This window comes from Myotis brandtii, unplaced genomic scaffold (assembly GCF_000412655.1).
Source record: "Myotis brandtii unplaced genomic scaffold, ASM41265v1 scaffold164, whole genome shotgun sequence".
In the NCBI taxonomy this organism is placed as follows: domain Eukaryota; kingdom Metazoa; phylum Chordata; class Mammalia; order Chiroptera; family Vespertilionidae; genus Myotis; species Myotis brandtii.
The window spans coordinates 540,447-552,259 of NW_005356003.1; the positions used below are offsets into that span (position 1 = coordinate 540,447).

The following is an 11,813-nucleotide window of genomic DNA, read 5'->3' on the forward strand; positions in this document are numbered from 1 at the left end:
GCCAATCAATTACTTGGGACCCCAGCGGAGGGAGGGCAAGGATGACATAACCTGGCTCCGGAGCGGTGGGTTGTGGGTAAGGAGTGATTTTGGGATTCTGGGCCCGTTTGCTCAGTACAGTGCCTGGCACCTAACAGGAGCTTGGAAAGTATTTGCTGACTGATTGCTCCGAACAGGAAAAATGAGGGGACGGTCACAGCAACCAGTGGGGCGGCAATTACGACCCCCATGGCAGAGATGAAGAAACCGAGGCGCCGAGTGACTCCATCCACGTCCCTCCGCGACCTGAGCGGAGCCAAAGCCCTAGGCCTCACTCCGGATCCCCCCGCGCTCCTCCCAGCGCCATTCACACCTGGCACCCACCCCGCCCCACCCTCCCCGCACTTCCGGATTCCGCTCCGCCCACCAGCGAGTCCTTCCGGCCTCCAGCGCTGGAAGCCGCAGCCGGGAACCGGTGGTAAGTCTGCGCCGTGAAACATGCGGAAGCAGTCCTTGGGCCGGGCCACAGCGGGCCCCGGCGGCAGCGGGCTCCTATTTCTCGGGTTACCACCCAATATTACGCCGCAGCCGTTTCCCTCGCCAAGTCCTGCGGCGTCGGCCCAGGTGACGTCACTTCCGGGACCTGTGCCAGCAGCAGGCGACGGCCGGAAGTGGCTCTAGCCCCATCTGGCGGCGGGGAGGAGTCACGGCGGATGTTCTCGGAATCTCCAGGTTTAGCGCTATAGTGCCTGGGAGTTTGAGAGGAGTTGTCCTGATTAGAGTTGCTGGGTTTAGAAATAAAAATACAGGAAGTCTGTTTAAATTTGAATCTCAGATAAACAACAAGTAATATTTCAGTATAGGTATGTCCCAAATATTCTAGGGGATATTCCTATATTAAAGCAATTCCTAATCCCTATGTTGTACACCTGAAAGGAATATGACATTGTTAATTGTTTAAGAAAAAAATTCCTCATTTGTGTGAAATTCAAATTTGACTGGACGCCCTGTATTTTCTCTGGCAACCTTCACCTTGAATGCCCTCCTGCCCTGGGCTCTGCTATCCAGTAGCAAGGCCGGGATCCTCTAGGCCTGTGTCCATTTGGGAAATAAGTACAAAGTTCACCCAGCTTTTGAATAAGTACAAAGTTCACCCAGCTTTTGCTAGATGCTAAGATACTTTTAACTCCAAGCCTGATGGGGGTCAGCCCCAGGAGCCCCCTGGAAAAAGCTGGGCCCATTTTCAGAGTCTGCTTGGTGGTGCTCTCTGTTCCCTTTTACAACTGAGGGTGGACAGAGTTGGTCTCTTACAGGAAAGTGGAAAACCAGCAGGCTGAGAGGGCTAGACGTTGCCAGGTTTTTTGAGTGTGGGATAAATTGGTGTTTGGTGTCCAGGTTTTGTGTGTTAACAGTGGACAGCTTCAGAGAGCCCAGGGATTTCAAGGGGAAAGCATTAGTCTTAATCTTATCCCACTTCTCATTTAATATATATATATATCTTTATTGATTTCAAAGAGGAAGGGAGAGGGAAAGAGAGATAGAAGCATCAATGATGAGAGAGAATCATTGATTGGCTGCCTCTTGCAGGTCCCCCACTGGGGATCAAGCCCACAACCTAGGCATGTGCCCTTGATCAGAATCGAACCTGGGACCCTTCAGTCCGCAGGCTGACGCTCTATCCACTGAGCCAAACCAGCCAGGGCTCCCACTGCTCATTTTGCAGAGGAGGCCAGTGCGAGAAATGGAGCTTTCCTAGCCAGTCAGAAAGCCCATGGTAGAGCTGGAGCCTGGTTCCCAGCCGCCTTCCCCTGCTCTATCCACACACTGCTGCAGTCAACTGGCAGCATTTATGGTGGGCACTTATGAAAGCAGATGCCTTTTTAGAGATAAGTTCTTTGGGTTTTGTTTTTTTTTTTGTCCCTAAACTCCTCAACAGCCTCCTGACCTTCACCTCAAGGCTTCTTTAGCATTTTCCCTGCCCCGTGGGGAAAATGATTATTTGGGCTCAGCTGTGGGAGCCTGGTCTTTTCGCTGCCATAGCCACTTGGCTCTCACCCCTGTGGGTGGTGTGACCCAAGGCTTGTTTTGTTCTATGGGAGCCAAAAGGCATGCTTTTAGCAGGGGTGGGTCCGGCCAGCCATGTAGGTGGAAGGGCATCTTTTTCTGTCCGGCAGATTGGGTCCCCTGGTACATCGCCTCATGTGGTATCTGGGGTTTCTTTGAGCTTCCACCATGAGTGAGACTTTGCTGCCACTTCTGATTTGAAACGGAACCTCTGGTTGTACTGCCTGTGAGTGCTGGGACTCCGCAGACTGTATGCCTTGATGTTCAGGACCTGTGAGTGCCCTGGCAAGCCTGCAGCCGCCTCACACAGACCCATAAGTTAATGAATAGGAGCAGGCGGGAGGTCAACGGGCTTGAGTCAGCTGGTGGGACAGCCAGCAGCCTCCTGGCACCAGAAGTGGTGAAGAGGCAAGGAAGCAGTGCCAGAAAGGGGCGTTGCACCTGGGTGAGGGCTCAGAGGGAAGGGGTGGACAAGGGGCGGGGCGGGAACCCACTGATAGGAATTGCTCACTCCGTGAATGATTAACTCTCAGCCAAAGTGGGTGACCCAGGAGGAGGGCTCAACTAACAGGACCTTTGGACTCCAGGCAGAGCGTTCAGAGGACCGCTGTGTGGCCGGCAGAAGAGGAGGACATGGCTGGGTGGCAGGCCTGGGCTCCGAGGACTGGAGTGAGATCCTTCAGCTGGGAGCCTCGGGAAGTCTCCTGGGACTGGCAGATGGTCCATTCTTGCAGCAGCAGCTGTGGGGTCCACTATCCCTGAGCCCTCAGGGGCTCCCTTCTCTAACCTTGCAACTGCCTCATTAGTGTTTTCTTCCCCTCCAGGCGGCTATGGGCGCCAGGTGGAGCTGAAAGCGGTGGGGCATGGCTGTAGCCCTGCAGGTCTTGCCCCGCTTGGCCCGAGCCCCATTACGCCCACTCCTCTGGGGGGGCCCAGGGGCACGGCTGGCCAGTGGCATGGCCTTGGCAGAGCAGGCTCGGATGCTGTTTGAGAACACTATTGGTGCCGTGCTGCCAGGCCCCATGATGCACCGGGCACTGTCCTTGGACCCCAGCAGCGGGCAGCTGAAGGTGCGGGATCGGAGCTTTCAGCTGCGGCAAAACCTCTACCTGGTGGGCTTCGGCAAGGCTGTGCTGGGCATGGCAGCTGCAGCCGAGGAGCTACTGGGCCAGCATCTGGTGCAGGGAGTGATCAGCGTTCCCAAGGGGATCCGTGCTGCCGTGGAGTGCAGTGGCAAGCAGTAAGGAGCTCTGGGGGGCTGCCCCCTACTGTCCATCTGGAGGGGAATCTGGGCCCAGACTCAGACTGGATCGGGGCCTTGCTTCCTCACCAGCTTCCCTTTTCTACCGGGTCTGGCCTGGTTCCAGGATGGGTATTAGCAGGCATCATGGTATGAACAGCTGGGAAATTATTGGGAGGAGAGGAGCCCGCCCCATCTCTTACTCTCTCTTCTTTCTCCCCTGAGGGAGATGCTACTGAAGCCACACAGCCGTGTCCAGGTTTTTGAGGGTGCAGAGGACAACCTGCCGGACCGTGATTCGCTGCGGGCTGCGTTAGCCATCCGGCAGCTGGCCGAAGAGCTGACAGCTGACGACCTGCTGCTCGTGCTCATCTCAGGTGTGGGTGCCAGATTGCCTCCGGAAAGTTGGGTGGGGCAATATCAGGTCTTCAAGAAACCGTTGGTCTGAGCCCCCAGGGACACAAAGCAGGTAAGGCAGTGAGGAACCTGGATGGCTGACTTCTAGACAGCCCTGGGCAAGTTGTCTGGCCTCCCCTGAGCTGTGGGGTCCTCCCCTAGATTCCCATTGGCAGATCATGAGGGCACACAGGGAGCACCTACCTCAGAGTCTTGCAAGGGAAATGTCACTGCTGTTGTTGCTGTCTGTACCAATGTCACCTGGGGCTAGGACCCAGGCCCTGCAGCCCCTATGGAGCCCTCTCCTTGGTTCTCCACCCCCTCCCCCCATATCTGTCGCCTATTTCAAGATCTTAAGGAATAGTTCTTCCAGTGCCTGCTGGGACCTGGGGTACCCCAAGGCAGGGCACAACCTCAGGTGCCCAGGGTGTGGTGACTTCACACATTCACTGCATGTCCATATGGGGCACCCTAACTCTACCTTTCAGGCCTCATCCCTTCCCTAAAGTGTTCACTGCCCACCTGCATCCCTGGGTGAGGACATTTCCTTGCTGTCCCCTCTGCCTGAAGTCCTCCGTGTCTCTGCAGGTGGGGGCTCCGCCCTGCTGCCCGCCCCCATCCCACCCGTCACACTGGAGGAGAAGCAGACACTCACCAAGCTGCTGGCGGCCCGCGGAGCCACGATCCAGGAGCTGAACACCATCCGGAAGGCCCTGTCCCAGCTCAAGGGTGGGGGGCTCGCTCGGGCTGCCTACCCTGCCCAGGTGTGTGCGTCACTTCTTACCCAGGCAGCCCTGGGTTTGTGGAATCAGGCCCACGTGTGCCCGGCAGATGAAAGCCTAAAACAGCTTACAGGTTGGCAAGGACCTGGTATGGAGTTCGCAGGGCCATCAAAGAGGGACCTCAGAGGGCGAGGTTGAGTCCACATGGCCAGGTGTTCTGCAGACCCACTTGAGAGGGGTTAGAAACGGGCCAGGAAGTGCAGCAGGTGGTAGAAGGTGTACGGATACATGGGAAGTGGGGTTGTTGGGAGGGGCAGTTTGTCCTCATAGCTCTGGGGTGAGGACCAGGCAGGACTCAGCTTTGCATCTTCAACCTCTTCCCAGGTGGTCAGCCTGATTCTGTCAGACGTGGTGGGAGACCCCGTGGAGGTGATCGCCAGCGGCCCCACCGTGGCCAGCGTCCACAATGTGCAAGATTGCCTGCACATCCTTAATCGCTATGGCCTCCGGGCTGCCCTGCCACGTTCGGTGAAAACTGTGCTGGCCCGGGCCGACTCGGACCCTCACGGGCCACACACCTGTGGCCACGTCCTTAATGTGATCATTGGCTCCAACGCACTGGCACTGGCTGAGGCCCGGCGGCAGGCGGAGGCGCTGGGATACCGGGCCGTGGTGCTGAGCGCAGCCATGCAGGGTGATGTGAAAAGTGTAGCCACGTTTTACGGGCTGCTGGCCCGAGTGGCAGGAGCCCACCTCACTCCGCCCGGTGGTGCCGGAGTCTCTGTGGAGGAGGAGGAACAGCTCCATGAGCAGGCGGCGGCGCTCCAGCTCCCGGACCTGCAGCTGAAGGAGGCCCTGGAGGTCGTGAAGGGGGCTCGGGGCCCCATCTGCCTGCTGGCTGGTGGGGAGCCCACCGTGCAGTTGCAGGGCTCGGGCAAGGGTGGCCGGAACCAGGAACTGGCCCTGCGTGTCGTGAAGGAGGCGGAGGTCGTGAAGGGGGCTCGGGGCCCCATCTGCCTGCTGGCTGGTGGGGAGCCCACCGTGCAGTTGCAGGGCTCGGGCAGCAATGGCCGGAACCAGGAACTGGCCCTGCGTGTCGCAGCGGAGCTGGGGCAGCGGCCGCTGGGGCCCGTCGACGTGCTGTTTCTGAGTGGCGGCACCGATGGGAGGGACGGACCCACAGAGGCAGCCGGGGCCTGGGTTATGCCTGAGCTTGCCAGCCAGGCCACCGCTGAGGGCCTGGATGTGGCCACCTTCCTCGCCCACAATGACACACATACCTTCTTCCATCGCTTCCAGGGCGGGGCCCACCTGCTGTACACAGGGCTGACGGGCACCAACGTCATGGACGTCCACTTCCTATTCCTGCGGCCGCGGTGATGACATAAGTCATGATCTGGGAGTCCAGAGAAGGCCTACAGGGCAGCTTCTGGGCAGACCAGGGTCGGTCCCCAGGGCCTCCCCAGGCCTTAGGGCCCCTCCTCGCCTTGGCCCCGGCTGCATGGTTGGCCTTTACACTTCCCACTCAGGGCCATGTCCATTCCCCCAACCAGAATGGCACGATGGCGGCTCTCTTCTGCCCCTAATTTCAGCCCCGGCAGCAGAACCCCTGAGGCCAAGACAAGCCTCTTGGCCGGTTCGCTGTCCTGGTATTCCCTAAGCAGCCCCACTGCTGAGCTCTTGAGCCTGTTTCTCTATGGAGCGGAACAAGGACTGGAAATAAAAAGGACCACTCGATGGGGTCTCAGTGCATCTTCCCTCAGAGCAGGGGCTCTCAGGGCGCCGCTGGGGAGGGAGTGGGTCGGGCTGCAGCCACCCCACCAGGACCCGGTGGGAGTTCCCACACCCACACAACACACTCAGCACTTGTTTCACCAACAAGAGCCTGGGAGGGTGGAGCCTGGCTCCCAACATGGGTGAGCAGAGACCCCAGGGAGACAGGCCTAAGGACTGCCATCTGTGGGGTCCCGGAGGGACTGGCCACCCATCCAACAGTGACTTCCCCGTGCCCCGGTCTCCAGGCTCTGCCGTATGCCCCACTGGGTGCCTGCTTACTACCTCCCACCAGGTCTCCTTCCTGCTTTGGACAGCCCTTAGCCACAGACCACACCTTCTTTGGTTGAGCAGCCCTCTCTCTAGGGGCCGCCCCAGCCACGCGGGACACTGGGCCTTGTTCCCTGTGGCAGCCTTTTTCTCAGGCTGAATACCCCCAGTTCCTTCAGCCACTCCTGTGGGGACACAGCCTTGTTATGGGGGTCAGCCTTGGATGGTGGGTCAGAGCAGTGATGGGGTCCAACAGTCCCTCCGCCAGTGGGGAGGAAAGCAACAGAGGAGGGTCCCTTGGCCAGGCCAGCTGCCTGTGCTGAGGGAAGGTGGGCCGCTGTCCCGGCTCAACTTGGGCCCCCTCGCTCAGCATCCACGCCCGCCGCTGGCCGCCCCCGCCGTGCGCCACGGCTCCAATCCCTATATGAGTGAGCAGTAGAATCACATAGGAATAAAAAGCCATAGAGAACAGCGAGGCCTGGGCTGCTGCTGCTGGCTCCTCTGCCACCCCAGCCACCCCTCCTTTCTGAAGGTGTGAGGGGCTCTGGCCAGAGCTGGCCTGCCCTCCCCCTGTGGGAACAGCTCCTCCCCACTTGAGCTCTGGACAGCCCAGCTGGCAGACGGTTCATGACCCGGACAGCACACGGGCAGGCCGGGGATTGAGAGGGAGGTGAGCAAGGAGAGCGGGGCTCTGGGGCACGGAGGTTTGGGGAAGAGGAGAGTGCCCCACTTGAGCTCTGGACAGCCCAGCTGGCAGACGGTTCATGACCCGGACAGCACACGGGCAGGCCGGGGATTGAGAGGGAGGTGAGCAAGGAGAGCGGGGCTCTGGGGCACGGAGGTTTGGGGAAGAGGAGAGTTTGCACCACTCGATGCAGAGGCATCAGCTCCTTCTGCCCTGCGCGGAGTTTCTGCTGATGCGGGGGGGGGGTCATAGTCTTAGGGGATATTGTCCCCACGTGACTGCCCGTGTGCTGGCTCTCCTCTGGCAACCTCTACACATGGCCTGACCCTGCTTCAATCCTTGCTCTCGGGACCATAAGTCTTAGCACCGGGTGTCCAGTTCCAGGCGAGAGCAGGAGAGGGCTGGCGTCCCCACTTGAGCTCTGGACAGCCCAGCTGGCGATGGTTCATGACCCGGACAGCACACGGGCAGGCTGGGGATTGAGAGGGAGGTGAGCAACGAGAGCGGTGCTCTGGGGCACAGAGGTTTGGGGAAGAGGAGAGTTTGCACCAGTCGATGCAGAGGCACCAGCTCCTTCTGCCGCTGATGCGGGGGGGGGGTCATAGTCTTAGGGGATATTGTCCCCACGTGACTGCCCGTGTGCTGGCTCTCCTCTGGCAACCTCTACACATGGCCTGACCCTGCTTCAATCCTTGCTCTCGGGACCATAAGTCTTAGCACCGGGTGTCCAGTTCCAGGCGAGAGCAGGAGAGGGCTGGCGAGAGCAGGAGAGGGCTGGCCTGTGGCGGAGGACCTGTCTGCCACGTCCCCAATGTGTGCATGTGTGTGCATGTTCGTGTTGGCATGCCGAGAGGGGGATGCATGTTTGTATTCATAGATAGATACTCAGCACAAGAGATGCTGCTGTGTGCCCATGGCTGCTGACACACCTGCTGAGGGGTTGGACGGGAGTGGGGCCTTGCCAGCGGCTCCCCAGTGCCAACTTGGTCCCTGCTCTGTGTCTGTGGGGACTGGGAGGCCAGGGGCTGGATCGAGCCTCACCCATTAGATTTGCTCATTTGGTATCCCCAAGATAAAAGAGCATATATTTGGCCTCAATCTAGATGAAAATGAGATGAACCCTGCATGGTGAGTGTTCATAGGACTTATTATCTGCTCCATAAATGCCAAGTATGGTCCTAATCGTTGCTCGTATCTCGTGGCTCTTGGCTTCTGTCTCTCCTGGCTCAGATTCCTGCTGCCCTTGCACCCACCGCATCTCCAGCCCCGGACTCTTCCTGGCCCGGCTGGAGCTCCTGGGGGGTGCCTGGCACCCTCGACTGCTGCTCCCACAGGCCCTTCCATTCTCTGAAATTGCCATGGACTGAGAGCGGCTGGACAGTGAGCCTGGGTAGCCCGTAGGTGTCGGCTAATCCAAATTCCTTTGCTTTTTGGCTGGGAAAACAGAATGGGAAGGTGGCCTGTCTGAGGCTACACAGCAAGTCTTGACACAGAACCAGAATCAGAACCTGGTTGGGACCTGGTTGACCATGTTCTGCCCACCCTCAGGCTCAGAGACCCTGGGTCCAGTGAGGGCTGAGCCAAAGCCGGGGACCCACTCCTGCCTCCCTGCTGCCCCTCAAGGTCTTGGGGATGGTGACAGGACCACACTCGGTGTCTCTAGGAATCCATAAGCCAGATTTGTTAGACCCTTCTTGGCTCAGATTTCCCAACTCCGTGTGTGTGTGATCTGGTAGGAAACTACACGAGTAGGGTGGTGGGCTTTTATACAAAGGTGCGTATCTGCATATGAACGGCCCAGCCTGGGAGAGAGCCCTTATGTCCCAGAAAAATAGGCAGGGCAGCCTGACCCCTCTGGGTCTGGATCATGTGAAGGACGTGATGAAGCCCAGACCAGGGTGTGGGCACGTGTGTGTCCAGTTGAACCCATCACCAGTCACTGAGCTGGCCTCTGAGCTGTGCTCGGCTCCGTCCCAGGGTAGGGACACCCAGTTTGGTGTACTTAGAATGTTGGGGATAAGGTTAAGCAAGATGGGCCAGGAGGCCACAAAGGTTGGCACAGGCCGATTGGCAAAGGGGTTGGACTTCACATTGACAGTGGAAACCAGCCTCGGGAGGATGTTCGACAAGGCATCATGCCAGGAGGCGTTTTAGGAGTTTGCTACCGAGGCCTCCTTGTGCAGGGCTGGGGGATAGAGCATGCAAGGAGGTAGAGGAGGTGTCGCAGGTGGGAAAGAGATGCGTCTCCAGCTCAGGAACCCCTCCCCACCTCCCCTCTGCCTGCCCCTCTGCGTCTGTCCCAGCAGCCCTCCGCCAGCCTAGGCAGCCCCTTCAATGCCCACTTTGGAAGCAAGGCTGGGAGCCCTGGCTCAAACCACCCTCCCCTCCCACAGTAACCTAGCCCCTCTGTCCCTGGCAATGCCATTAGGGTCTTGAGGATTTAGGGGGCAGAGAGACTGGGCCACGGATGGACACTGTCAGCCTCGCTACCCCGTTCTCATCTAGGCGCTCACCAGGGTGTCAGTTCCATGTCCCAGGTCCTTATCCTGGCCTTAGTTTTCTCCTCTGACTGGGGACAGCATCCTTGTCCTGTTCACACCTCTGAGGAGGTGTCAGCCCAGATGGATCTGGGTAAGAAATCTGTGCCAGGTCGGGGCTCAGAGAGGGATGAAAAGAAGGGAGAGGTGCTGACCTCTTCCAAGAAGCTGGGAGCTGTCAGCTGAGGGAAACCACCTGGGTCCAGGCAGCACCAGGCTTACAGCCAGAGGGCCTGGGCTATTGACTAAGGCCATGCAAGTGCCTACTGCCCTCCAGTCCTGGACTGGCACTAGCAGGGGCTGGTATTTGAGGCTTTAATGGCTGCTGGGGTGCACGGTGCCCTGGGAGGTCACGGAGCCAACAGAAGAGGGTCAGCTGGAACTAGAGTAAGTTGGCCCAGCCTGGGAGAGAGCCCTCATGTCCCAGAAAAATAGGCAGGGCAGCCTGACCCCTCTGGGTCTGGATCATGTGAAGGGCGTGATGAGGCCCAGACCAGGGTGGGGAGACCTCACTTGGCCCCAGGCCCGGAATCTTTGGGTCAGCCCCTCCCTGGTAACCACTAGGGCCGTTCCTGAGGCTTTGCTCCCCCACTTTTCCTGGCTCAGGCTGCCTGGGGCCTCTGGAGGCTGGATGGGGTAGGCTAGGAGGGACCACCTGGGCCCAACAGCTCTGATTCCACCTCTGTCTGGGAGAGGTAGCTGCCTGCTCAGATGAGGAGGCTCTGGCCAGGGAAGAGGATGAGGGAGAGGTAGGCCCCAGAACAGGTGTCCCATCCGCCCAGTCCTAGGGGGACAAGCGTCCTTAGCTTTACCTCATGGGATCCCTACCCACTATGGACTTGTCCACTGCGGGGCCCTGCGGGTTCAGGGAGTTGTAGTGCCCAGCTCTGCCCTGGACAGAGAGCCAGGGCCACCCCCCTCACCCCCCCAAGATGCACTCTACTGGGAAGTTTCCCCTGGTCTCCCACACCCCGGCTCTCCTCTGGCAGCCAGTGGAGCCATCCTGAGGAAAGGTGAGCAACACACTCTCCTCACCTAGCCCTGCTGCTCCACCCCCAGCTTCGGCTGAGAAGGGGGCGGGGCTCCGGGTAGTGGCCCAGGCCTCTCCATCCACTCCACCCACCTGTCCCAGCTTCAGTCTCAGGACCTCCTCCCCGTCCTGGATCATCTCCAATGACCGCACTTGTAGCCTCACTCAGGAGCCAGGGCTCTGCTCCCACCTGTACCCCCCCCCGCCCCCCAGCCCACAACCATGCCACCCTGGCCAGTTCAGCTCACCCCAGGAAGCTGACCTCGAGCGCATCTGGGCTCTGGCCTGAAACCTAGTGTTTTGCAATCTGGGTGAAGCTGTCCCAGGAGCCCTGTCTGGGGAAGCTGGTCAGAGACCCCAGGGGAGGGAGAAGGGCCCCCCCCCCGTGGCTCTGTGGGTCTGGTGGTCAGTAGCTTGGGGCGAAAGCAGCCAGCCTGTGGTGGGGCAGATCTCTCCTCTGCCTACACCCCCCGCCCGGCAGTGAGAGCAGCCCTGCACATCCCTTGTCCTGCAGCCAAAACCCCAACTAGGGACAGGCACCTGTAGGGGTCCCAGCCTCCCTGACAGCACCGCCGCCCTGCGAGGACTCCAGGACAAGGCGTGCGTGCGGGCAAACCCTGAGGAGTGGCAGTCCAGGAGCCCAGCCCCCGCCCTCCCCATCAGGTCCCCCCCACACACACACACACACAGGGTCTCCCTCAGCCCGGGACCACCCACAGAAGCCAGCACTAGGGTAGGGACAGAGCCTGTTAGCTCCCAAGCAGCTTTGCCCCCCACCAGCCCCCCATTCCAGGCAACTGGCTGCCCCTCTGCCCTCGGCTCCTACTGACCACGGGGCACCTGCAGCTGGCACTCCAGGCTCCCAGTGCCCTCTGTCTCCTCACAGAGGCACTGCGGTGTGGGAACTGTCCCGAGGAGGAGCCGGTGCTCAGCTGAAACAAAGAGGTGGGGGAGAAAGGGGGGGCAGCGGGAGAGGGAGAGGGTGAGTGAGCAGGCGAAGGAGTGGAGGCTGGAGGGGGAGAGATGGGAGAGGATGAGAGAGGAGAGGGAGGGGCGGAGAACGCGTGAGAGAGAGAAAGCCTGACTCCCAGGGACTGAAGGGCCAAGAACAGAGGGA

At 59.7% G+C, this 11,813-nt stretch overlaps 1 protein-coding gene and 1 long non-coding RNA gene across 4 annotated transcripts in view; one reads left to right on the forward strand and one right to left on the reverse strand.

The window, feature by feature from the left end:
- The window catches only part of LOC106725434, an 8,701-nt gene extending 7,186 nt beyond the window's left edge, over window positions 1–1,515 (reverse strand). Inside the window, exon 1 of the long non-coding RNA XR_001361315.1 lies at window positions 407–1,515. This is a non-coding gene — a long non-coding RNA (uncharacterized LOC106725434). The remainder of the gene's footprint in view (window positions 1–406) is intronic.
- GLYCTK (glycerate kinase) lies at window positions 110–6,136 on the forward strand. Of its 3 annotated transcripts, XM_014536513.1 has the most exons (6): window positions 110–457; window positions 2,868–3,283; window positions 3,509–3,660; window positions 4,268–4,443; window positions 4,786–5,352; window positions 5,479–6,136. In XM_014536513.1, the coding sequence occupies exons 2-6, from the start codon at window positions 2,907–2,909 to the stop codon at window positions 5,779–5,781; spliced, it is 1,575 nt and encodes a 524-aa protein (XP_014391999.1). In that variant the 5' UTR covers window positions 110–457; window positions 2,868–2,906; the 3' UTR covers window positions 5,782–6,136. The 3 variants fall into 3 exon arrangements, with proteins under 3 accessions (XP_014391999.1, XP_014391997.1, XP_014392000.1); XM_014536511.1 differs by lacking the exon at window positions 110–457 and having other exon boundaries at window positions 2,631–3,283; window positions 4,786–5,355; window positions 5,482–6,136; XM_014536514.1 differs by lacking the exon at window positions 110–457 and having other exon boundaries at window positions 2,631–3,283; window positions 4,786–5,265; window positions 5,389–6,136.
- Window positions 6,137–11,813: the final 5,677 nt, after the last annotated feature.

Coding starts and splice junctions, on each gene's coding strand:
- GLYCTK (XM_014536514.1), top strand. CDS start 2,907: ATGGCTGTAGCCCTGCAGGTCTTGCCCCGCTTGGCCCGAGCCCCATTA. Junction 3,661..4,267: donor GCTGCTCGTGCTCATCTCAG/GTGTGGGTGCCA, acceptor GTGTCTCTGCAG/GTGGGGGCTCCGCCCTGCTG. Junction 4,444..4,785: donor GGGCTGCCTACCCTGCCCAG/GTGTGTGCGTCA, acceptor ACCTCTTCCCAG/GTGGTCAGCCTGATTCTGTC.